General features: G+C 38.7%; 1 protein-coding gene and 1 long non-coding RNA gene across 2 annotated transcripts in view; one reads left to right on the top strand and one right to left on the bottom strand.

Annotated features, from left to right (window-relative positions):
- Nucleotides 1–27: 27 nt before the first annotated feature.
- Nucleotides 28–26,841, bottom strand: part of ppp1r9ala (protein phosphatase 1 regulatory subunit 9A-like A) — a 62,412-nt gene continuing 35,598 nt past the window's right edge. Inside the window, 19 exon segments of the mRNA XM_062069901.1 lie at nucleotides 28–1,058; nucleotides 1,061–1,103; nucleotides 4,799–4,987; nucleotides 5,674–5,790; nucleotides 6,293–6,334; nucleotides 7,511–7,703; nucleotides 9,609–9,680; nucleotides 9,757–9,814; nucleotides 9,905–10,223; nucleotides 11,781–11,932; nucleotides 12,086–12,209; nucleotides 12,285–12,381; nucleotides 14,720–14,949; nucleotides 16,359–16,412; nucleotides 16,525–16,683; nucleotides 18,810–18,945; nucleotides 19,148–19,252; nucleotides 19,562–19,682; nucleotides 19,850–19,982. Of these exon segments, the coding sequence (XP_061925885.1) occupies nucleotides 925–1,058; nucleotides 1,061–1,103; nucleotides 4,799–4,987; nucleotides 5,674–5,790; nucleotides 6,293–6,334; nucleotides 7,511–7,703; nucleotides 9,609–9,680; nucleotides 9,757–9,814; nucleotides 9,905–10,223; nucleotides 11,781–11,932; nucleotides 12,086–12,209; nucleotides 12,285–12,381; nucleotides 14,720–14,949; nucleotides 16,359–16,412; nucleotides 16,525–16,683; nucleotides 18,810–18,945; nucleotides 19,148–19,252; nucleotides 19,562–19,682; nucleotides 19,850–19,982 (2,478 nt within the window). The 3' untranslated portion in view covers nucleotides 28–924.
- Nucleotides 5,658–26,841, top strand: part of LOC133664897 (uncharacterized) — a 52,540-nt gene continuing 31,356 nt past the window's right edge. Inside the window, exon 1 of the long non-coding RNA XR_009828653.1 lies at nucleotides 5,658–5,884. This is a non-coding gene — a long non-coding RNA (uncharacterized LOC133664897). The remainder of the gene's footprint in view (nucleotides 5,885–26,841) is intronic.

Consider the following 26,841-nt stretch of genomic DNA (forward strand, 5'->3'; position numbering starts at 1 on the left):
TCTTAAGTATTGAAAAAAATGTCATAGTACATTTTGAAAGCAGTTTTATTTCCCTGGAAAGTTATACAGGATCTGGAATGAGTAAAGATTAAGCATCACTATACTAAAGTGCATTCAAAGTGGAATGCAGTCAGACATAAGCAGCATCATTTCCAGTATATGGACCAATGCATGGCCACTGTCAGAGATGTGTTACTGTAAGACAAGTCAGTAAACAAGTGTTGTTAGAATTAGTTTATTTATGCTGTATGTACGCAGAAGTGTTTTTCTGATACCAAAGATGAAAGCAAAGTTTTCTTGCTGTTCCATAACAAAAGTAGAAGTAGTGAGAAACACTTAGGCTTGGCTGTGAACAGTCTATCAGTCCTGGTCATAGGCACGTCTTTACCGTCAGGTGAGTGTTTGCAAGAGTGACACCATGTGTGCTTGACTGCTCTAACTATTCTACTTAGTAGAAAACATTAGAAAGTATAAAACCAACAATATGTAAATGAAAAAATGTAAAGCAGATAGTTGGCACATGTATAAAACATTTATACATTTAAAACGTTGTAATTCATGGAAATTTAAAAGACGAAAAATAGTGCTCTTGACTCAACTGTACAATACATATAACAGCAAAGTTATACGAGCAAAATAATATCACATGTTGCAAAAGCAATACACAGTGGACTTTCATAAAAAATGTGCACGTTATATCTGAAAACAGACTTTGATTATTGCTTGCCATTTTATAGTGGTGACATTTTTTGGGAGATCTTAATCTCATGAATAAAATAGATTTTTAGTTAGCTGTTGCAGAAAGGACAGAGTATTAGATATGAACAAAAATCACTACTGGCACCTTAGTCCGCTCAGCGTGGGCACTATTGGTTTGACAAAACTACTTTGTAAATGTTCCTGTAGGGTCACAAAGTTTGTAAGCTATAGGAAGAATGCGAAGTCTTCAGCACACAGAGTCAGTACTGACCGCAATCGTCCGCTACGTCGGATGTCCTTCTCTCTTTTCTCTCTTTGTTTCTCCACCTTCTCCTGAGCCTTGCGCATTTCCTTTAGCTTTTCTTGATGGTGGCTCGGTCGCTCTGACTGGACACACCAAGCACCTGAAGGACGTGCAGATTCAGGACAGAGTCGGTATAGTTCAAATCGATATTTGCAAAGAATTTGTGAGGGTTTGGTTTTGAGCAACATTACCGGTACATAGTATAAATAATATTAAAACAATTAATGATTTTTCATTTGGTCTAGTTAACAAATTATAATAGTCATCACTTTTGATAAATTAAATGTAGACAGTAGATCCATTCCGTGCCTATTTGTGGATTATCTTTTCTTTAAAATGTTAATTACAGCAGTAAAAGACTGCTACAGCTACAAATCCAACAGAGGTCGCTGTCGCTTCAATCAGCATTTTCCAGCACTGGAAGATGCTTTGACAAGACTGACATTAAGTAATTGTAATAATGTTTGCCTTTGTTTGTTTCCTAATGTGTAAAACTGAATTAAAAATGTGAGAGGTATATTATACGGTTTAAAGTAGGAATGCATGATTTCTGTTATCTTTTTTAACTTTTGTATGGGTGCGAGCTTACACACAGTTTTGGATGCCCCAGCCCGTGTTTGGAGTCTTTTGTAGGATTGGCTTTGTTGTGACATCACAGTGAGTTGTTGGATGTACATATGTGGGTCAGGCCCAACTCTAGGTCATTTGACGCCCCAGGGAGTGACGAATGGTAGGTTTTGAGTCGCAAAATGGGAACGCCTCCACAAATGAAGATCTTGCAGACAGACTCAAAAAACGGTCATAAAAGTAACTGTGGAGCAAAATTTACACCAAAGCCTATCCAACACATCTGGACCACAAGGAAGTGTGTCAAATGTGCGGTAGATTAAAATAATCATAGGTACCCTTTAATGTTATCAGATTTATCAGTGTAACTTTGACATTCCTAATACGAAAATATTGTTTTGCCATTTTCTAATGTTCTGGCACAGTGGGGTGTGTAGGGGGTGGTACATGCCACACCACTCAGAGGCGACAAAATTTACAGCAATGTTTTTCAAACTGTAATATCATCCGGTGACACCCCAAAGAATTGCTTAATTCAGAGGTCCCCAAACCATAGCCTGTCACCAGTTTACTTTCACAATATAGGTAGTAAATTGGACCTTTCAAACTCATGGTACAATTAATCAAAACCCAACACAGAACATTAAAATATGTGATACAAAAACACACAACTTGCCCACTGAACTATGTGAACATTATAACAAATATCTAATAGCACCATACACAATTCAAAAATACACCCATTTAACCCGTTTACTTGGCCTCGTGGACGAGGCCAAGCAAACACTATGCAAAACACTCTTCAAATTGACCATTTTAGTTGCTTGAGGGACATCGCTAAAAAATGGACGGAAGGCTAGATATTTATAAAGGATTAAAAAACTTTAAGGAGGTCAGAAAAGTAAACAAGGTAGGAATGGCTCACATACTCATATTACATGTTTTATTGTCTATACTTCATATTGTAGCAGTCCCGCCCGGGGCTTGAAGATGTTCATTGTTAATTTTTTTAATGAATTTATTTTTAACATCAGAGCAGGTAAAAAAGGATGATAAGTAATCAAAACAAAGGCACATTGACTAAGACAACAACACAATTAACTGACATGTTCAAGTATTAACATGAGAAGAGAATGTTGACAAACGAAAACTAATCATATTTAATTTCGTCTTGTCAATGGCTGGAACAAGTTCGGAATAAATCCAATCACAGCTCTTTAATGGCGTACATTGAAAGAAGGGTGGAGGTTAGTTTTAATGAGAGCCAATCAGATGCTTTTACTAGCGAGATAAGGAAGTCACCGCCAAAAACAAAATGTATGGCTTTATCTTGTTCCACATCGTATATGGAAGAAAGTAAACGGAACTTTTTTCATTTTTACTACGGTGAATTGTGATGTATCATGTTGTAATTGCATGCACTCAAACCATAACGACATCAGCAGGCAAGTCACTGATCGTGACATCGACAAAACTAAGTCCACTTTATTAATCGGTGTTGCGCCAAAACTGGTTCCCTAACAAAAATTGATTCCCGCCGCGGGAGCGCGTACACTGCTTTCGGCCTTAGTCTGTCCACAACTGATTACTATGTGTAAAACAAACACTTACCGGTATATTTGTGGTTATTGTGAAGATATGTATTTGAAATCATTTAAGTCTTTATCATGTCCGATAAATGACAGAGTTGGCCATTTCTTTAGTAATAATCCAATTGTAAGGGAGTGTTATTGATCTGATGTTAATGTGCTAAAAACCTCTTTCTTATTTAGAAGCTACATAAACTAAAAATTGCTCTTTTTTCATGCACATGATAAATATGAATGAAGTGTTTGGATGTATTTCTTCAAAAGAGTTACATATCTGATAATGAAGTACATACTCGACTGTTTACATGTTGAAGTACCCTTTAAAAAGCTGAAATCAACCCCAAACGTCATCTTAGTGATTTAAAATAATATTTTGATATTGACACGTCATCTCTACATTACCTAAGGGTATTCTAGTAATGTATGCACAGATAAGATGTGTTAATCTCAAAATATTACTTTGAATCCTTTTTGGCAACCAAGAATACATCGGTTTAATGAAAACATTTTACTATTCATTATGTGCATGAACAAAGTTAATACTAACAGTTAATATTAAATCTATCTTCCAAAGAATAAAGAGGTTTTAGCACATCAACATTGGACCTACCTAGTCCTTTACAATTAATAGCAAATAAATGGCCAACTCTTTCAATTTTCGGACGAGATAAAGGCTTAAATAAATTCAAACACATATTTTACCGGGTGGGTGGGCATTCTTTGATGATGACCGATGAGCAGCCAGGTGAAAGACGTATGTGGTCCTTCACTCAACGTAAGTTACTTTAGTTGTAATATTTTCTTTTTTTACACAAGCGTGTTCAAAGTGTTTGTTTGCCAACACAAGAACAGGCACATTCGTCTGTTTTGAACTTTATTTCAGTCCCACCCTCTTTTGTTATTCCACCGGGATTCTAGTTCTACTCAGTCCAGGTAATCTATTTGTTGTGCAAATACTCTTAAAGACACACTGTGTAATATTATAAATTATTCTGTTTCCAGCAATTTAAAGAGTGGATTTGAATGAGGACCTAATCTGTTTACATTTTAATAAAAGGTTTATGAATGTTACAATTTTACTTAATTAAAAAGGAAATTTGACATACTGTATTTGTATTTTGCGCCAACTGTCGCAAGTTGCCTGACGTACTGTAATAGCTCAATGCTTTGTAATATTGTTTAATGTCAACAACTGTCTTAAGATTCACTCCATACTTGGTGGTGGTAACTGTGTTAAACTACTATAGTAGCAAGAGCTGCTCCTGGGGTAGACTAACTGTTTTATGGGTGCCACCAGTGAAAAAAGAGTCTGGACACACCACTGTTCTGGCAACAGTAACCTTGCAAATATTAGGGGCCAAGCAACAGAGTGCAACTCGCCACAAGATGGCAGTATCAAGCTGGCAAGGCCAGAGCCACGTAAAGACAGGAGTATGAACAACTAGGTTTCAGAGTTGGTCCCAAACATGGCGCCCTGTAGTCAAGTGAGGGACTTTTGACCAATCAGAGAGAGTATAGACACAATCTCTTAAATTATTTGTCAAAAGACGGCTCGGGCAAGGCCCGATTAAAAATGCACTCACTGCTCTCTCAAATACTCTTTGTATTTAATCGCAATCATTTAGATTCATGAATATACCTTTAACTTGTCGCTGTCCAGCTGCAGAAGTTGTTGGCCATCGACTCCCTTTGCTGTGAATTCAGGTGTGTACTGGTCCATGTTTATGCCCATTAACCAGTGACACACCTGTTGATTGGTCCATTCAGAAACAGGTCGGTTCTGCCATTGATATTCTTTTCCTGTGGCCACTGGTTCATCATCCAGAGTCTACACGGGGACACAGACAATATGATAATAGAACAATGCATACCCTTTTTCACAAGGCTTATTTGTAACTTCAATCCAAATACATCTACTGTAAGCATTGTTTGCAGGGTTGCTGAAAATATTGATGCCATGCATGATACATGAATGAATGTATAAATAAATTCTAAATTAGTCCACAAGAGGAACCCTTTTCTCAAACTGGGAAGAGAAATAAACAACAAAAACGAAATGTGAAGACCTATACGCTATGCACAACACTGCATGCCAGCACTGACTAATGTGCTATCTACAAAAAGACACCACAGGCACATTTAGATGCAGTTAAATGTACTGACAAAAAGAAAGATGCTGAAGACCATTACGCGTGCAGCAAAGTGGTCACATTGTTCACTGGTCCACCAAAGTTGTAAAGAACATGAAGCACTAGTGTATGGCTAAATGTAGAGCAACACTATCAACATCAGAGCAGATGTAACAAAAACTAGGCCAAGACTTGTAATAACTAAGCAAAACATCTTTAAGACACAAACACACATGCAGTTCTCTTCAATTTCCTCTCTATTCAGAGTTTAATCACAGCTGTGGGGGGGAGGGGCCTCAAAGAGCATGCTTGAAAGTGTCCCCTTTCAGCCTCATCAAGGCGCCCCACACAGCTTTTGTTACAGCACAACAAGGAGAGCACTCACCTCGCTGGAAGAGAAGATTAAAGTGTGTGAGCGCCCAGACAGATTGGGTTCAGCGACTAACCCAGAGATGTCTGCACTGGGGCTGGCAGGGTTACAATCATCTATGACTGACAAACTCTGGAACAAGTGGAAACAAGGAACGCATTTACTACACAAAAATATCAAGAAGGGCTTTCAACGGGCCATCCTAACAAAGACAAGGCTATAGGCGGTAAGGGCAGAGTTGTGACATTGTCACAATTTCTACATGATTGAAGTGCGGAGGAAAGCCAGGTCATTACTGTGATCTACATTGAACTAACACCAAAACTAACTCAGCAACTATTACACATTAAAAATGACAGGTATGGGGTAATGTTCAACAAGATATTAAGTTTAACTATTTTGTGAGCTGACCACTCTGTTATTGTTGTTTTCACTAGAGTACGCTTCCAACAGGGGCAAGAAACTACCTTTGGTCACAAAGGTAAAAAAATATATTAGAATTAAAACACTTAGCAGTAACACTACCACATACCCATAACTAAAGGAAATAATACATGAGGGGAGTTGAAGAAAAATCAGCACTAGGTTTGTTAGTAATGGTTTAATAAGTTGACAAAAAACAAGCATACTGTACCAAATCTAATGAGCGACTGAATAAAGACCAGGAGAGATTTGTCTGTTTAAAAGGAAATATTGTAGATTAAGTCACATACGTACATAGCGTTAGGCACACAATGTATGCAAAAGTTAAGCCAGTCTCTTATTCACTTTTTGCATTTACTCATCTTGACCTGAGTGGAAAACAGTTGGTGGAAACCCTAATAAGTGTCTTTTTTTGTGAGACAGAAAGAAACAAAACATTTCACTGCAGGCATTTGATGGGTTTTTCCATATTTTGTTAACAGCCAAATTCTTTGTTGCTTTTCTCGTTCTCTGATGGCTGACATACGGATCCACTTTTTGTGGCTTTTAGATAATGTAGCTCTTTTGGAGGACTGTTTGGTCAGAGCAGATGTTTGGATACACGTACTAGTGTTACTCTTACAGTGACGATGGTGTGATGATAAAACAGGCCAGACAAGGATCAAGTTCTTGGCCTCTCTGATGTTTTACTAAGTTGGAATTCATTACATGTGAAAATACTCTTGCCCTAAATGGGACCTACTATGCAAAACCAACTATACCATCTGGTACTTGTTTTTGTGTATTTGCAATCTGCATAAGTCCCAGAAATTTTAAATCAAACCATGGAGATATTGCGGAGTTATTTATAACACAATATTTCCTTCCTTCATACTTCCTCCAAACGAGCCGTTTGGAATTTGCACAACGTGATACTTTTCCAAAATGTGACGTCAATGGATATCTCCCTATATGGTAGAAGTTTACCAGAAAAGCTTTACGAAAGTTCGCCATTGTAGTCACGTTCCTTATTTTTCTCTATCTGCTTGTTGTGGGGAAGACTGGCTCGCTCGTACATGCACATGCTACCTCCGCTGTTGCCATTTCCAATACAAAGTAGCATACAGTTCTAAATTACATTTGTTAGTAGACTCCATAGTGGAAGCGCTAAAAACTACAACATGGCTGGCGGGGAGAAGATGCAGTGGAAATGGAGGCATGTAAATAAGACCACCCACAAAACGGTGTATCCTGAAGAGATGGTCAGAAAGCAGTTTGAAGATAGTGTGTAAATCCAAATCTATACAACATTTTGACCAAATAACAACCATTGCATGTTGTGTAGATCACAAGGAAGTGTTTTGAGTGCAGAAAAAAATCATATTATGACACCTCCGTGTTGGGTATAAATACCCTGCTTTTGGCATTTAAGTTAGAGAAACTTTAATACCTTGTTCTTGCGATCCTGGCTTTGCTCACTGCTGGTTTCAACATATGGCAGGCTGCTGCTAGAGGAAGATGGCTCCCTGTCTCGGTCCTTTTCTTTGTCTCCAAACCAAGAAAAGGGCATACACGTTGGGATGGAAGTCATAGACTCTGCAGGAGACACGCTACCAGAGTATTCCAGTAACTCTGCTGAACCCCTAAAGCAATGGAAAGAGAAGATGTCAACAGATGATGCAGCTTGAGGCTGGCACAATAACAATTGCTCAGTTTGTAAGGACCTTTAGAAAGATCCACTATGGAAATTTGGACTGGTTGCTGGAGAGAAGGTAAATGGCTTCCCTAATACAAGAGAGATGCCCTAGAAAAAGGTACCAAACGCCTAAAGGTAGTGTGGCCAGTCGCACAGACATCTGTGCAGTCTCCTTACTCTGACATTTCTCCATCTCCATAGGATCCATTGTGAAAGTGAAGCTGAACAATTTTAATGTAGCATATATGCCTGGGCCTAAAATCGGTAAGTCAATTAACCGACGATAAATGAAAATTAAAGTCAGTGAGTTTTCGAGCGTCGATAAATCGCCCTGTGGATGCTTCAAGAGCCTTCACGCTTTTTGTCGTTTTTAGTGGCTACTCTCGTTTGTACCGTAGCGGAATGAAAAGAAATGTCACTGCACCAATGTGGCAATATTTCAGTTTAGACCTTTGGAGCAAGATGAGAACAAAGAAGCCAGTTTGCCGAATGTGCGCCATTACACTAAACCTGCACGCCCACTTGAAACACAACCACTCGATAGTCTGCACTCGCGTTTGGTGAACAAGTCAGGTCAGTGTGAACAAAACAGTGCAAATCGGTGTGCGCTCACAGAAAATGTGGTTAAATACATTGCCAAAGACATGCTGCCATCTAATAATGTTATAACACTAGCATTTTTTAAAAGTGCTGTCATGTCATGTCATGGGGACGGCGTGGCGAAGTTGGTAGAGTGGCCGTGCCAGCAATCGGAGGGTTACTGGTTACTGGGGTTCAATCCCCACCTTCTACCATCCTAGTCACGTCCGTTGTGTCCTTGGGCAAGACACTTCACCCTTGCTCCTGATGGCTGCTGGTTAGCGCCTTGCATGGCAGCTCCCGCTATCAGTGTGTGAATGTGTGTGTGAATGGGTGATTGTGGAAATACTGTCAAAGCGCTTTGAGTACCTTGAAGGTAGAAAAGCGCTATACAAGTATAACCCATTTATCATTTATGTTGTCATGTCGGTGTTTCTCACTCGGAATCTGCCAAAACGTAATTTTGTTTTGCATATGACCTGTTAATACATCGGTTTAAACTTTAGTGTTTATATTGTTACTTTGCACTTTTGTTTAAGAAGGTCCTAACTTGATTGTCAGATAAGTAATGTACAACTCTACCTCTGCCTACATATTTAAAATTGAAGTGCAACTTTGTTTGTCAATACTTTATTTAGCTATTTTATTTATTATTATGGTTGTGTATATTTGAGGGACCCCCAATCCCCTCCTTAAGATATTGTATGGTTGTCAGTTTTATTGAAATGCAACATTTTGGAAACAAAGTATATTTTATTGTTATTTGTTTGTTTTATTTAACTTGGAGATTTAAATGATATAATTTCAATGGCAATGTTAAAATACACGAGAAATGCAAGTTTATTGCATTTGAAAGGATATACATGCATTATTAATATATATTATTACATCAATGCTTAATTTGGTCTCATACAAATATTGGAAATAATATTGTTTATTGGCAATAATACGTAGGTCGATATATCGTCAAGCAAAATTTGTTGTTGGCTCAGGCCGAGTAGCATGCACAAAAAACAAGGCAAGACATAAATATTTTTCCCACAGATGCACAATTAAAGGGTATTCTACTTCTGAGCTAAATAACAAAAACAATTTATTTTAAACAAATAGAGTGACACAAACTTTGCTGTTAGTCATGCAAAGGAAATGTTGGACTTTGATGTCCAATTTGCATTCTATCAATCATGTGAGCAATTTTGCGTGGTTGAAGCGCAATAAAAAGTTTGACTTATGTCATGGAATTCAACATGGTGTACTGTATACTGTACTATACCTGCTGTCCAAAGACATTCTCATTGCCTCCTTGTCATGTTTTTTTCCTCTGCCACCTGACTTCCGAAGACCCCTGTATTGACCAATTATTCGCTGAATTAGGAAATGCCAAATGGTGACAATGAAAGCTGAATGTTGCAAAAACCTACCCAAAGTCAGGAAATCGTCTTTTAGGCTTTGTAGCTGATGTGGGTTCAACTAATTCATCTGGGGGAAAATAAATACACAGTTCACCCGGCCTCAATGTTACACATTGCTATTAGGGAGATTATTGAATAATAATTTAGTCCTTCATACCTTTGAGCTCTTTTTCTTTGCCTTTGGACTCTATCTTTTTCACATTGAGCATTAAACCAGAGGAGGATATTGGAGATGTGTCATTTAGAGGGGACAAGGAGGGACTTCCACTGCTTTCAATACTTCCCCCCTGTGATGGGGGCAAAGACGGGCAGCTGGACAGCTCAGGCTTGCTCTTGAATTCATCTTTAGTCTCGGCTAGATCATCTTTTTGTTCAGTCCCAAGATAACAGACTGGCACTGGGAGGGACAGGCTCTCCTGGATGGAGCTCCTCCTTTGAGGTTCCTCCTCCATCTGATCATCCTCCTCTTCAGTTTCCTGTAGGGACAATGTAAGGAAGGACATAAAAGCTTCATTTGTGACTGGCTAATTTCGGTACAAATAAGGTGTATAATACAGTAAGTTGTGGAACAACTGGCTACAAGTAGCACAGTATGTAACAGTAAAGGGGAACTGCACTTTTTTGGAATTTTGCCAATAGTTCACAATCATAATGAAAGACAAGAAGACAAGTCTTTTTTTTTTTCTCGCTTTCTAACATAAAACTCAGCTCGTTCTTGGTGGCGAGCAATGTCGCTAATGGGAGCAATCAATTGTACCACTAAATCACTTAAAAAATGCATTGAAAGTCCGTCACCAATACTTCATTCCATAAACTGTATAATAATCAAACTGTAGCTACATTGTTATTGTAAGAGCGAACACTGAAAAGCTATTTTTCTAGCATAGTAAACACATCGGCGTGCTACGGTATTAACCGTAAAAGCTAACTACGGCAAGAGATAAGCTAGCTGCATATAACAATAAGTAAAGTGTGACTCAATCGATGGACAGCTGTCTGTATGGTCAAGCTGGCCAGAGACGTTTTTTCCGGTTAATTATGGGTAAGCAATCCATATTTGTCGAAATAGCTTGGCTTCAAGTTCTACATTTTGCAGCTGTGATTCACTTTCACCTCACTCTCTCGGCTTCTGTCTGCTCCAACGTCTCACTCTTCCTTTGTACTTGCTTCTAGAAGCAGTAGTTCAGCCTCAATAAATTCAGATTCAAAAAGATAAGGTTGCGAATCGCCATTTGTCCAAAAATAGTCGTGTCCGTTGTTTGTTACATGATTAGAACACACTTGTGTTTGAATCCCGAAGTAGGAACACAAGTGGTTGCCGGAAGTCGGACGTGCGCTTCTATGGAAACAGAAATAAATGCGGCAAAGAATTAGTTCCGGCAATAATTATAATGACCACAATATGGTAAATAGTGTACATATTACATATTGTTATGAAGGTGTCTGTTACTACATTATATATATACTTGCAGTGTGTATATTGTACATATTACATATTGTTATGAAGATGTCTGTTACTATATTATATATACTGTATACTTGCAGTGCGTATACAAAACGTTGATGGAGGGTTTTGAAGTTGTTTTAGAGGGCTTTGAAGGCTGCAACGGCGACTCCCATTAACCACATATTCCAAGCCTTTTTTTATCATCTTTAAAATCCGAATTAAAAAAAAAAAGATGTGTGTTCTTGTCTCTCATAATGATTGTGAACGCTAGGCAAAATTCCCCCAAAAAGTGCAGTTCCGCTTTAAAAGTGATCAACTGTTTTTACTCATATTTTTGAGTAAAACCCATGACAGAGATGAGAAATTTGGTCTTCTGATTTTAATTAATTGAGTATTTGACCAACGTTTGCGTTGCTTGCGTTTAAAAAACACAAAAAAACACCTCATGTGATGCACTGCCATTGACAAGATTAGTAACGTATCTCTAAAGCTCAGCTAAATCCAGAGTACATCATTTTCTCTTTCGCAATACTGTACAACATAGATATTTACATTTCATTCAGAGAAAACACTGATCTTGACTGACCTGGGAGGGGCTTGACGTCACTGTGAGACTCTCCTTCATTTTGTTTCGAGTAGGACGCTGACGTTTGGCCTTCTGGGCTAGGATGCCTTTTGCTTTGTGTGCACTGATATCCAACAGTTCTGTCTCAGGGACCAGCTCCTTCCAATCTTTCTCTACATAGTAACAAATGAAAACCCAAAAAGTCCAAAGAATCTTTCTACTGACGTTTTCAATTTTTTTTTTTTTAACGTAGGGTTTTACAGCTCAAGTTTTTTTCTTCTAAAATTCGGTTATTAATGTAATAGAATTACAATAACCTTTATTACCTGCAAGTGAGTCAAAATATTGTTTGTCAGGGACTGGGACTTGGAAGAAAAGGTTGTCTTCTGCTAGGCTCTGAGTAGTCTTTGAAGTGATACCTGAAGCATCCCCAGACTCCAGGACAGCTATCTGCAGACAAAATATGACTTTATTTATACATATCTCCGGTCTGTTTGAAGTATACACACATTTTAAGCAGCTTACCCTATTCTGCAAAACGTCTAGCTGTTCCTTGTACCACCTTTCTTTGTCATCGATACACTTCTTCAGCTCTTCCTCCTTCTTCACAAAGTCTATTTCTCTGAAGATTCAGGAAAACGTGATTTTAGAATAGCCATTCTACTTATATTTACCAGGTTAACATTTAATTCATAACTTAAACATCACAATATAGGCAAGAAGAAAATAAAGATTCCAAGACATAGAACCCTTCAACTCACCTCTTCTCCTCGATCCTCTAACAACCTCTTTTAGAAACTAGTCAGTTCACCTAAATACGAACTTATAATGGCAGACCCTGTTTTCTATTCAGCAGAGTGTAACAGAGACATTGTTTCTGGAAAGTGTCTGCAAACAATTTTTAAAGCTTTGAATAGTTTCAGCAACTTTTTTGTGTTGAACAGGCAGCATACTAGTAAATCTGACTTTACATACAAAACATTGGGGACTATGAAAAGTACGAGATTTTGTTTGACAGTTTAGGTCAGGAGTCGCCAACCCGTCGATCGCGATCGATCAGTCTATCTTTGGGACCCTACCGGTCGATCGCGAAAATACTAGACCAAAAATAAATATTAATATGACATCAGTGACACCCCCGCCCAGAGAGTAATCGACAGACCTGCAAACAGGCACGCATTTTAACCCCTGAACACGCCCGCACGCATCGCCTCTCTCTCTTTAGCCTCACATCCGCCGCAGTCGACACCGTGGCCACCACACCCCTCGAGCGTGGCTGAAAACTACACCCGCTCGTATTACAAACGCGCATGGCACGACATGCATAGAAATCATCGAGCTGCAACAAGGCATTAAGGTTGACTTTTGCAACGCATCGGACATTTTCTAACATTCAACATCAAACAACTCTTCCCTCAACTACGAGTCCATGACCATCATCGCTCGCCTGCGACGGGAACCAAGAAGACAAATACTAGAGTCCGTGAACACTGCTCCAAAGTACGGATTTTGTGTTGATTTATTGTGCATCCAAACGTAAACTTTGGCATGTGCAAAGGCAGTAATATATGATAAAATAACGCGGTAGCTAAATAGGGACTTCCCTGTTTATCTTCTCTTATCACCCTTCCGGTGCGGACATAAGCTGACTCACGTCCCATATGTGATAGGACGAACCCATAGGATGAACAAATATACTACTGTATAAATAATATAGTGACCATTAACAGTTATCTTCTACAGCTGGGGTGCCCAAAGTGCGACACTTGGGCCATTTGTGGCCAGTGAATAAAAAACATAGTTGACGCAGGTGTAGACCCTGCTTTGGTTTTTGCCTGAGACCAGGGATCTTGGGCTCGAAAAGGTTGGTGACCACTGGTTTAGGTCAAGTGATCTTAAACATGTAAATTAAAATGTTGGATTTTAGACTTGCAGCATATAGACTTAAGTAAACAACAATAAAGACTTGAGTTAACAACAAACGCAAACAAACGGCTCATCCAACAGTTCAATGTAAAAGCTGGAATATACTCTCGCGTCACGTCGCTTGCGCCCCCCCAGACGGCGTATTGTTTGATTTATAGTTCTTCCGTAGGGGATGGCTCCAAACTTATAATTCTCTTCCAAAACACTAAGGGGGAAGCCTTCCCAAAGGAGCAACTGCAGACAAGATGCTGTGTATTTCCTTCCTGTGAATATTAACTACATACAACCACTGAGCTACAAAATTGACAACTTTGTCTACACTGGAACTAATCATTCACAATAATCAGGTTACTTTTTATGAACGTTTTACCTTTAAACCTTTGTGAAGATGGACTGTGCAACTTTTGAACGAGTCGCAGCAGAGGATGTTATTATTTGCAACAATATTCGGGACATGGGACAAGAAAGATCCAACATGCAATTGTAAATAAACAAAACTGTTAACTATTTAAGTTAACGAGATGCTGGTGTTTGTAAATATACCGTGCCTGAAAGATTATTGACGTAGAATGAGAAATGTTGTGTGAGAAAGAAAAACATGTGTGTGCTTGAGAAAGATTATGTGTCGGTATTGAACCTTTTAGCATAAGATTTGTAATAAAAGTTAAGTATCGTACTTTCATTTTGTGACTTCTTCTGGACTAAGAAGTAATTATTTTCAGAGTGCACCGAGATATTAGGTACACAACATCCGTTTTCATGCAAATGTTTAATCAATCTTGTTTAATTTCATACAATAATTTGTGAATTTCAAGCACAAAGTCTGATCGCCTGTGTTTAGGGACCCTCCCCGGCAAAAACGGATCAATCATAGCTCTGCGTTCTGTGTCGCCGGCGACGCAAACCTATGATTTTTGTGAGGTGCACGTAGGCTACGCGGGAGGCTACGCAGGGGGAGGGACGACGATGGCGCAGCCTATGCAACTATGCAACACCTGATACACCAGGCTTAATGCAACTCAAGACAAACTCACTTCTGCTGGTAGTCCTTTAGAAGTTTCTTAGCCTTGTTGTATTTCTTGTCCAAAGTCTCATATTGGGTTTGGGTTTCTGCTAATTGTTCATTGATTGTCTTGCACAGAGCCTGGGTTTCTAGCCAATAACTCTCCAACTTGAGAATTTTTCCGTTACTCTCCTCCATCTTTTGCTCCAGAGCAGACTCTCTTGCTTCCCACAATGACTTGTCCTCCTCAGATCCCCTAACCTGTGCAGACAAAAGTGGTATATTACTTAAAATGACTGAATCACCCAAAGAGAAAGTGGATTTCATTTCAATTAATGGGGCTGTTTGCAACTTGCTCAAAGTTACGGTACAGTTTTTAAACCTAAAAATGTAACAAGAATGTGACCTCATGTTACTATTAGTGTTTAACCTAAATATATATTTCTCTGTATATATTGAATAGTCATTTTTTCACAATTCCAAATTATATTGAATAAAAATTACTCGTCGGTCCAAAGATTTTGTCTGGTCACTCACTGCTGTCTTGAGAAGCAACATACAATTTGCAGTTATGATAAAATATAAATTCAATGATAGCCAGTGTTAGTTAGATCACTATCCTTGGCTAACACACAAAATTAACACGTGTGCGTTACATACGCACATAGTTTTGGAAAGTTAGCACCCTCCAGGCATCTGCATAAAGGTTGCAAACAACCCCTTTATCCATCCATCCATTTTCTACCGCTTGTCCCTTTCGGGGTCACGGGCGGGCTGGAGCCTATCCCAGCTGCAATTGGGTGGAAGGCAGAGTATACCCTGGACAAAGCGCCAGGTCATGGCAGGGCCAACACAGATAGACAGACAACATTCACACTCACATTTAGTTTTGGTTAATTAAAGAAACAAAATAGTCATCCTATTTACATGACTGAAGTGAAGTGAATTATATTTATATAGCGTTTTTCGCTAGTGACTCAAAGCGCTTTACATAGTGAAACCCAATATCTAAGTTACATTTAAACCAGTGTGGGTGGCACTGGGAGCAGGTGGGTAAAGTGTCTTGCCCAAGGACACAACGGCAGTAACTAGGATGGCGGATGTGGGGATCGAACCTGCAACCCTTAAGTTGCTGGCACGGCCGCTCTACCAACCGAGCTATACCGCCCCACTGCATGTCATTTCTGTCTTTACATCGTCATGTTTACACTTTTGCGTCTGCTCTTTATTGCGTCCGGAGGAGCAATCATAATTATAATAAGATAGATGATTGGGAGTCTTTCTAGGGTGTTCTGTTTACACTCTATTAACACTTGTCCAATGTGTTTGCATCAGTGTAATAATTATCAGCCCAATCTTCCAACCCGTATCCACCTCTGAATGTAACTGTATTGGGTTGATCACATTAGTGGTCAATGCTACAAGAATGTGTGTGTGCTCGCTCGCCCGCCACAGCCCAAAGCTATAAACCTAGGGGAACCCCCAACATTCTTTAAACAAAATTGTTCCACCCCAATGAAACAAAACTAAAAACTAATGTATGATAAACAGCAAAATAAACACTGGAAAATGTACATTTGCAAACATAAACGTTGTAAAGTTCTCTGCTTAGACTTAAAATGTTGTATAAGCATCTGTCTTTACAAAACATTAACTGCATGTCAACATACCTTTTCCTTTAGTTGAATAATTTCAGCTGATGCAATGCTATTTTTGAGCTGGAGCTGGAGAAAGAAATACATATATTTCGCTATGTCGTTATGAAAGGTATTGTTATTACATTAAAACTTTAATTACATCTTAAATAAATTGACTATAATGTTGGAGAAACTGTACCTCTTTAAACTTGAAGGCCATCTGAGAGCTGTCCAAATTAGTTGGCATAAACGAGGCCTCTGTGTCAGGCAGCTCAAATACCTCTACATTCCGCCCTGGAGAAAAATTTGAGCCAAGAATCCTCTCCTCTACTGCATCGTCGTCCTCGTACCGCTCCTCCTGAATAATGAGATCACACATGGCATCACACATTGCACATAATAACACACTCGACAACAACACAATCATGTGTGCATGTGTCAACAACACTACGTGCGGCACAGTTCACCACAGCCCGGAAGCACATTCTGGAATGATATCTAAACAGCGAGCTGGTACAGAGAAGGCTCAACTGGAGCCAGGCTGCATGTGTGCAGAAAGTCATGAAATATATTGATTTGGTCCAATTTAGTGGTTACAAACTTTTTTTTTATTTTTTATTTTTTTAATAATGTCCTGCCCAGCTTCTCGGGCAAATCATATAGCAGATGTAGATGCCCATATCGGCTGTTCAGATTTACTTTACAAAAAAGAAGTGTAGGATACTTCTCTTGTTGCCTTACTTGTATTTTGACTTTATTAAATGTATTTATATTATCATTTGGTGCAGCCGGGCCGGAGCAGGAGGGGATAGAAAGAGAGAAAAAGGAAGACAGGGGGGAATTGTGGGGAAAAGAGGGAGATTAGACAGAGAGACAAAAACAACAACAGCAAACACAACAACAACAGAGCAACATCAGCAAATACGACATGTACAAATATGATGGTAAAAGTAATAGCAAATTAGCGAAAATAAAATAAAAATACAGAAATGACCATGAGCATTATTACACTAAAAATGGAGCAATATGAATACCAATAGAAGTAGTGCTATTGATAATAAACAATACCAATACTTTACCTTTATTATCAACAATACAATTGTTCAAATGCAACAATACATATACGTAATGATAACTTGAGATACGAAAGAATGCAGAAAAATGGAGGGGAAGAAAGAGAAGCAACCCACATTAACCTTGTAGATTGTTATAGTAAAAATAGGTTAAGCTTTGTCAGTGTACCATGTGTTATACCCAGTTTACCCTAGGGCAACAACGTTAATATATGTTTGATGAAACGTGATTATGTGCATGAGTGTATGTGTGCATATGTACTTGTATATGTACAGTATGTGTATATGTGTGCTTGTACAGTGAATGTATATGTACAGTATGTGTATATGTGTGTACAGCGAATGTATATGTACAGTATGTGTATACAGTATGTGTGTTTGAACAGTGAATGTATATGTACAGTATGTGTATATGTGTGTTTGTACAGTGAATGTATATGTGTAGTATGTGTATGTGTGTGTTTGTACAGTGAGTGTATATGTACAGTATGTGTATATGTATGTTTTTACAGTGAATGTATATGTACAGTATGTGTATACAGCATGTTTGTATAATGAGTGTGCATGTGGATGTACAAACTTTGAGTGTGTAAATATGTACTGTATTTATTTGTATATGTATGTGGGAGCGTAGGTACCTATGTATGTCTGTATGTATGTGTGTGAGTATATGTGAATTTGCATGTACAATACATTTGACTCCCAGTGTGTGCGGGAGCCAGAGTACGGCCCCAGCCTCCCCGAGAGCCCATCCCACAAACAGTAGGTGTGGTGCCCAGGGAACCAGGGGCCACCGCCCCCACGCAGCCAAGCCGGACAGCGACAGGAACCCCAGAGCCTGGCCCACCGCGCCGCCCACAAGGGCCAGCAGCAGGCCGCAGACAGACGCACCCGGCAGAGGACAAGGCACGAGAAAAGCAGGGGGCAGCCAGACCCCAAGCCAGCGAGAGACCACACCCCACACGGACAGAAAGGCGGGACGCCCCGCCCGAGGGGCCCGGAGACCCCCCGCAACCGGACGGGAAGACCGCCCCCGCCCCACCGGCAACAGGGCCCTCACGAGCCCTGTTGCCCTGTTACAAACTTAACCGTTTACCAACATTTTTCATAACCACAGGCTCAGCGTGAATATGATGTACTGTACTTACCATACATAAGAATATGTCACATTCCTCCTATTACGAGTAAATGTTACAAAGAATGTGAGCTCATATGGTCTCAGTATAAAAGGTAGTGGCCTTTGGTTGTCCTCAGAAAGCAAATATTCCGCAACTCTGGCAGACAGGCTGCAGGTGTGAACACCTTGAAAACGGCAGCGGCAACCAGCTTTTTCTTCTCTGACTGAGTGGGACCGGATGGAGCTGTTTGGAAGGAATGATGATTAAGTAGACTTTTTCACAAGCTGACTCACCTCCTCTGTGGAGTGTTCGTAGGGGTCCTCCAGGTGATTGTGTTGCTGTTGCTGGTTCCTCTCCTGCTCCAATGTCTCGCTTATTAGGCGGGCTACCTCGCTCTGTGTCCCAGGCTTTTCTCGGCCTATCAGAAATCTGTCGGGAACAAAGTGTTACGGTAGAGATTTTGCAACAATATTTAGGTAAGAACTTAGCACATTAAATAATGAAACTTTCACATGCATCTTTCTTCTGTATGAACAACCACAAATTATTTGTAATCCCAAGAGATAAGTGGCACAAGAAAAATCTTTGGAATCAGTTTATTTGAAATAAAGCATATTGTATTTCAGCTAACCTCACTGTGCCTTTGGTGTTTTTGAGAACAGTCGCAGCAAACAGTTGGGTGACACCCACCAGACTAACACCATCCACCTCCACTATCTGGTCGTTTACCTGTATGCTAAAGAAAAAGAAGAGAGCATTTTGTTTAAAGATTTGGGAAGCATCTTCCTAGGGTTGCCAGTACCAAAGCATAAACGGTATAAAAATGTCTTGAAAACACAGGAAGTGAGATTATTTTTGTTAGCTTCCTCATGAGGTTATAATTAGATATGGTTATTTGTGTCCTGTGAGTCGCTGGGACCTTCTGAGAATAACGTATACCTCAAGTGTGTTATTAGGAGTGTAGGCGGTCTGTGAATTGATAATAATTAACTGTAGGATCATTCAAGCATATTGCTGTGCAGACAGTCTTGACACTTTTACCCACCGTCCGTCTCTCTCCGCTGCTCCTTGCTCTGTTATGGTTTTTACAAAAATGCCAAGCTTTTCCAGACCCTGGTCTGCTCCCACCCCCATTCCAATGATACTGATGCCAAGCCCATTGTCTCCTAGATGCAGAGAAATTAGAACACAATTGTAAACAAGTCCATGTGGGGAATTGCATGCAACCTAACCTAGAGACAATCCTAAAACCATTCATTTAAATTATTGCAAGTCATGAAACATCCTCCGTTTAAATGACAAGAGAAATAAGCTCATGTGTTATTGGGATCACCTTTTTCAATCTCCACAGGGAATACATCCATTTTCTCCACTCTCTTCTCAAGCTCGTACTCTGCAGATGCTGAAACAGGGTCCACGTCGTCATTGCGTCGGTCATACTCCTCATTAGAGAAAGTGCTGAAGACCTGTTTTTCCAACATTTACAGTGGACAAAGTAAATATGTGACCATACTACAGTAGTACTGTACATTGTTTTAGACACATAACCTACACAGAAACCTTATAGGAATGTGAGAAACATTTTTTTAAATTACGTTTTTACAGTTGTCATATGTATGATCATTTTAGCGAAATATATAGTTTAACTGTGTGGTATTTGTTGATACAAATTACCGTAATTTCCGGACTATAAGCCGCTACTTTCCCCCCCTCGTTCTGGTCCCTGAGGCTTATACAACGGTGCGGCTTATTTACGGCCTGTTCTTCTCCGACACCGACGAAGAGGATTTCGGTGGTTTTAGTACGCAGGAGGAAGACGATGACACAATGATTAAAGACTGACTTTTAATATACCGGTAGGCTGGTTATTTTGATAATGTACAGGCGAGCACTTTGTATTACTTTGCACCGTTGTATTATTTGTACTCTGCACGAATGCTGTTCGCGATGTCAAAGATGTGAAAGTTTGATTGAATGATTGAAAGATTTATTGTTAATAAATGGGACGCTTTGCGTTCAAACAGTCATCTCTGTCCCGACAATCCCCTCCGTGGTAGCAGGAACCCCTATATACTACGGTAATTACACATCAAAACCCTGCGGCTTATAGTCGGGTGCGGCTTATATATGGAGCAATCTGTATTTTCCCCTAAATTTAGCTGGTGCGGCTTATAGTCAGGTGCGGCTTATAGTCCGGAAATTACGGTATACTTTACACATTTAATATCACATTTTTTCACACATATGCCGCCACAGCACTGTGCTCTCTTGTAGTTGGTGTGTTTTTTCTGTTTCTTGCATTGAACAAAGAGAGTACAGTCTACCAAGTCAAATTCCTTGTGTATTGAGCATACTTGGCGAATAAAGCTGATTCTGATAAATGAAAGTGCCCGCAACATTAAGATGTACTGTATATATTCCAAAGATATCCATGGAATCAAACTGATCAAAGCTTATATAATGAGCTGTGAATTACTGTCAGACCTCAAAGCTCTGAATTGGTTTGTTTGGCTCTTTTCTGTTTGGAATTATAACGTTCACACACCTACGCTCAGTATAGAAGAGGATGAGGAGTGAAGAAAGTAGGACACAGCAGGGGAAAACTAAGTAGGGATCAATTCTCCAAGTCAAGTGAAATGTTGTACAAAGAAATATGAAAATATGAGCAACCCAAAGAAGACATATTCCATAAACTCCAGCCAACTGGGCAAGTGCTCAAAACTAGCTTAAATCTTTTCTTACTTCAACAAATAGTGTTGTGTGAGCAATTCGACAATGACGATGAACTAAGGCAACGTTTCCAGGCCAAAGACCCCCAAACAGACGGGGATGGAGCAGGGACCCCTATTTATGTGTCTTGCACAAAATGCTGTTTTAATTAAAACGGGTCGAAAGGTACCTGGCTTGTCCTGATACCAATATTTTGGTACGAGTACCAAAATGTATTTTGACACTATGACCATGACCACAAAAAATGTCAATATTGTCTTTATTTGAACAGAAAATCTTACGATACATTAAACATGTGTTTCTTATTGCAATCAAAGAACAATTTTGACGTTAAATAACATGGTGAACTTACTAGACAGCTTCTCTTTTAGTAGTAAGCAAATGGGTCATGAAGGGTCCAAATTGTAACATTCTGTCATTTCCAATGGTATTATTTAGTCAAAATTATGAAATGCATGCGGTAGAATTGATTGATTGAGACTTTTGTTAGTAGGTTGCACAGTGAAGTACATATTCCGTACAATTGACCACTAAATGGTAACACCCGAATAAGTTTTTCAACTTGTTTAAGTCGGGGTCTACTTAAATTGATTCATGATACAGATACACTACCGTTCAAAAGTTTGGGGTCACCCAAACAATTTTTTGGAATAGCCTTCATTTCTAAGAACAAGAATAGACTGTCGAGTTTCAGATGAAAGTTCTCTTTTTCTGGCCATTTTGAGCGTTTAATTGACCCCACAAATGTGATGCTCCAGAAACTCAATCTGCTCAAAGGAAGGTCAGTTTTGTGGCTTCTGTAACGAGCTGAACTGTTTTCAGATGTGTGAACATGATTGCACAAGGGTTTTCTAATCATCAATTAGCCTTCTGAGCCAATGAGCAAACACATTGTACCATTAGAACACTGGATTGATAGTTGCTGGAAATGGGCCTCTATACACCTATGTAGATATTGCACCAAAAAACAGACATTTGCAGCTAGAATAGTCATTTACCACATTAGCAATGTATGGAGTGTATTTCTTTAAAGTTAAGACTAGTTTAAAGTTATCTTCATTGAAAAGTACAGTGCTTTTCCTTCAAAAATAAGGACATTTCAATGTGACCCCAAACTTTTGAACGGTAGTGTATATACTATCATATATACTATCATCATAATACAGTCATCACACAAGATAATCACATTGAATTATTTACATTATTTACAATCAGGGGTGTGGAGGGGGGGTAGGATATGGACATCAAGTAGTGGACATAGAGAGAGAGAGAGAGAGAGAGAGAGAGAGAGAGAGAGAGAGAGAGAGAGAGAGAGAGAGAGAGAGAGAGAGAGAGAGAGAGAGAGAGAGATCAGAAGGCATAAGAAAAAGTATCTGCATTTGATTGTTAGCAATCCGGGGAGGGTGTTAGTTTAGGGTTGTAGCTGCCTGGAGGTGAACTTTTATTGCGGTTTTGAAGGAGGATCGAGATGCCCTTTCTTTTATACCTGTTGGGAGCGCATTCCACATTGATGTGACATAGAAAGAGAATGAGTTAAGACCTTTATTAGTTCGGAATCTGGGTTTAACGTGGTTAGTGGAGCTCCCCCTGGTGTTGTGGTTATGGCGGTCATTTACGTTAAGGAAGTAGTTTGACATGTACTTCGGTATCAGGGAGGTGTAGTGGATTTTATAGACTAGGCTCAGTGCAAGTTGTTTAACTCTGTCCTCCACTTTGAGCCAGCCCACTTTAGAGAAGTGGGTAGGAGTGAGGTGGGATCTGGGGTGGAGGTCTAGAAGTAACCTGACTAGCTTGTTCTGAGATGTTTGGAGTTTAGATTTGAGGGTTTTGGAGGTGCTGGGGTACCAGGAGGTGAAATTAATGGATGGATGGATGATTACTTTAGTTGTTAATATACTGTTGATATTTGGTTACTTTCTGTTTTAACATGTTCTATCTACACTTTAGTTAAAATGTAATAAACACATACTTCTGTTGTTTGATACTTTACATACGTTTTGGGTTGTACTAGGGCTGGACAATTATGGCAAAAACAATAATTATGACTACTTTGATTGATATTGTAATCACGATTAATTACACAATTATTCATTCATTTGAAAAGATGAGTATTTATGTACCACTAAAGATGAACTTTAAATATAGTTGAAAAAACCTGGATATAAATGAGTAACAAATAAACCATTGCAAGTACTACAATAATAATAACATTAACAATTAATCTAAATAACAATAGCAATGTTTATCTGCAAGGCTCTTCTTGTACTATTGCCCGATTACATATGTACATTAGATATACAGAGAAGTATGGACTCTTATGCACTGAGATCCAACGATCAGATGTTGCTCTCTGTCCCAGTTGCTCGCACTGAGCTGGGGAAAAAAGCTTTTGTCTATGCAGCTCCTTGTGCTTGGAACATGCTACAAAGAGACCGGAAGCTGACTGATTTGTTATCCTTAAATGCTTTTAAATCTAAACCGAGAGCATTTGAAGGAGCCTCAGTTATCTGTAACTGTTTTACTTGATGTCCATCCTGTCATTTTAATGTGTCATGTGAATGTAATTTTATGTGCTGCCTCTTGGCCAGGACTTCCTTGAAAAATAGTTTTTTAGTCTCAATGGGATTTTTTCCTGGTTAAATAAAAAATTAAAAAAATTAAGATTCAGTTTTTCCTTTTTAATTGATTTTAATTCAGTTGTTTACCCTTTACACTTATTTTAACACCATAGAGTGTGTGCTTAATGTGTAAAATAAAATGTTTGTTAGTAAAATGCAAAAAATCCTTACATTTGTTGGTAAAAATAGATCTTTGGACAATTTTGACCAGTATTTTAGGTGAAAGCAAAATAATTGTCTAAATGTATCAATAAGTGCTTTAAAGGGACTAACGTTTATTGATAATTGGCCCTCTTTCTGGGGTAAACCGGGCTTTTCTGAGGAGTGACGGCCTTCACCCTAACCAGGAAGGCGCAATCACTCTGTCCAGAAATATAGACTAGTATTTGAGTCAAGCTTGACTAACTACACTAGAGCAAGCTCGGACATAGGCAATTACAGTGTATGTTAGTCCGGGTGAGGAGTCAGTTATGCTAGAACTAACCAGCGCCAGGCTGGAAAATTCCTGCACACATAGCATTTCTCGTAGAATAACACACAACTCACATAATGTTTTTGCTGTAGTGACTGTGCCAGAGGTGAACATGCATTCTACTGATGTGGCAAATTATGACGCGTTCAATCTATCGCAGCACCAAGCAAATAATCTCAAGATCCCCATCATATCAATTCCTAGATGTGATCGAAAATATTTAAGTTGCATGCACGTTGTGTGGCCCATTAATCGTTTTTTCATAATAATCGTGAAAAGCCATAATCGAAATCAAAATTAAAATGTAATTAATTGTCAAGCCCTAGGTGATACTACAAATTTGGAAGTCAATCCAGTAGCTACAGGGTCATACATTAGTCATAATAAAGTCCTAAAGTAACGCATTTTCTGACTTTATAAACAATAAAAATAACAGAAAAGATTTTTGTGTTAGTAAAAAATATCGCTGTAATCATTGTAGTATCAACTAAATACAGCTCTTGTACTTGGTATGGTTACAATCAATGTTTGTGTAGATACACCCCTTTTTTTTTTTTACATTCAGGAGCGCTAGTTTTCTGTTAGCGATTAGCTATCGTATCCTCCTATGGTTTGTAGTAAATGAAGGATGTTTAGCTATTTCTCGTCCTGCACGGATAATACTTGTGAGAAACAGTTTATTTGTCGCCTTGGAGGGGAGGATTAGTCATTTAAAAGTAGCTAAAACACTGTGGATGGACGTTGGCTGCTAGCTGGCGAGCTATATTTTAAAACACTGCTTGCAGAGCTACTCTTCAGTGTTTAGCTTCACCTTTTTCCACACACACGCACACACACATATACATACATACACACATTTACACACACACACCATACATATATACACACAGATATAAACACACACATATATATATACATAAATACATATATATACATATATATATATATATATATATATATATATATATATATATATATATATATATATATATATATACACACATACAGTTGTGCTCATAAGTGTACATACCCTGGGACAATTTATGATTTCTTGGCCATTCCTCAGAGATTATGAATGATAACACAAAAACCTTTCTTCCACTCATGCTTAATGGCTGTGTGAAGCTATTTATTGGCAAACAACTGTGTTTACTCTTTTTAAATCAAAATGACAAAAGAAAGTATGCAAATGACCCTGATCAAAAGTTTACATACCCCAGTGGCTTTGATCTGATAACATGCACAAAAGTTGACACAAACAGGTTTGAATGGCTAATCAAGGTTCCAATCCTCACCTGTGACCTGTTTGTTTGTAATTAATGTGTGTGTATAAAAGGTCGGTGAGTTTCTGGGCTTCTGACAGACCATTGCATCTTTCATCCAGTGCTGCACAGATGTTTCTGGTTTCTGAGTCATGGGGAAGGCAAAATAATTGTCAAAGGATCTGCGAGAAAAGGTAATTGAACTGCATAAAACAGGAAAGTGGTATAAAAAGATATCCAAGGAATTGAGAATGCCAATCAGCATATATATATATATACATATACATACTGTATATATATATATATATATATATATATATATATATATATATATATATATATATATATATATATACACACATACATACTTGGGTATATTAAAAAAAAGTCTAAATAATCTAATAAACCTAGGACTTTCGGGGTTTTCCTGTTGAAGGAGAGACTAAGATTCAGTGGTAGCTTTTTTCCGTGTTATCGTAGCAATTTTCTGTTTTTGGCTCCATATTCAGATGTATGTGAGTGAAATGGAAAATGCAGGGCGAGCCTACTGCAGCATACACAGAGCAAGTCTGAATCTATTTCATGTACTAGGAACAAAAAAAACTTACTTCCAATTTGTATTTCTTTCTTAGTTTTAATTGTTTTCATTGTGCTCTCATTATGCAAAGTGGCAACAGCTGTGGTTAGTCCAATTAAAAAAAAAATCAACAACAGAACGGCTGATTAATATTTACCTTAATAAAAAATAAGGAGCATAGTTACCTAATGTAATGAAATACGTATTTTCATTTTGAGCCTTACACTTAGACGTTCTGGTGAAAAAACTGACATGTCAAGACTTGACAAATCAGCCGCTATTTTTTTCATCCTCAGTTTTTCTATAACAATGTAGATCTGAGGTTACAGTACTTGACCAAAAGAAAGACCGGCTTTTTCATATTTGGAGGCATTGCACATTGCTGAGCTATGAGCTGTTACATTTTGTGCTATTTTGGGACACTTATTTTTTGGGACACCTAATACAACGTGCCAATAAGCCACATGAAACAATTCAGGAAGCGCAACAGTTAGACACATCACTGACGTTATACACAGGAGTGTAATTTATGGGGCCATCATCCTGACTACTTTTATTTTGGGAAGAAGATTTCCTCTTATTCTTGTTAAAAATAGGGCTGCAACTAACGATTATTTTGATAGTCAATTAGTCAACGATTATTTTAACGATTAGTCGACTAATCAA

The sequence above is a fragment of the Entelurus aequoreus genome, linkage group LG14 (assembly GCF_033978785.1).
Source record: "Entelurus aequoreus isolate RoL-2023_Sb linkage group LG14, RoL_Eaeq_v1.1, whole genome shotgun sequence".
Lineage (NCBI taxonomy): Eukaryota > Metazoa > Chordata > Actinopteri > Syngnathiformes > Syngnathidae > Entelurus > Entelurus aequoreus.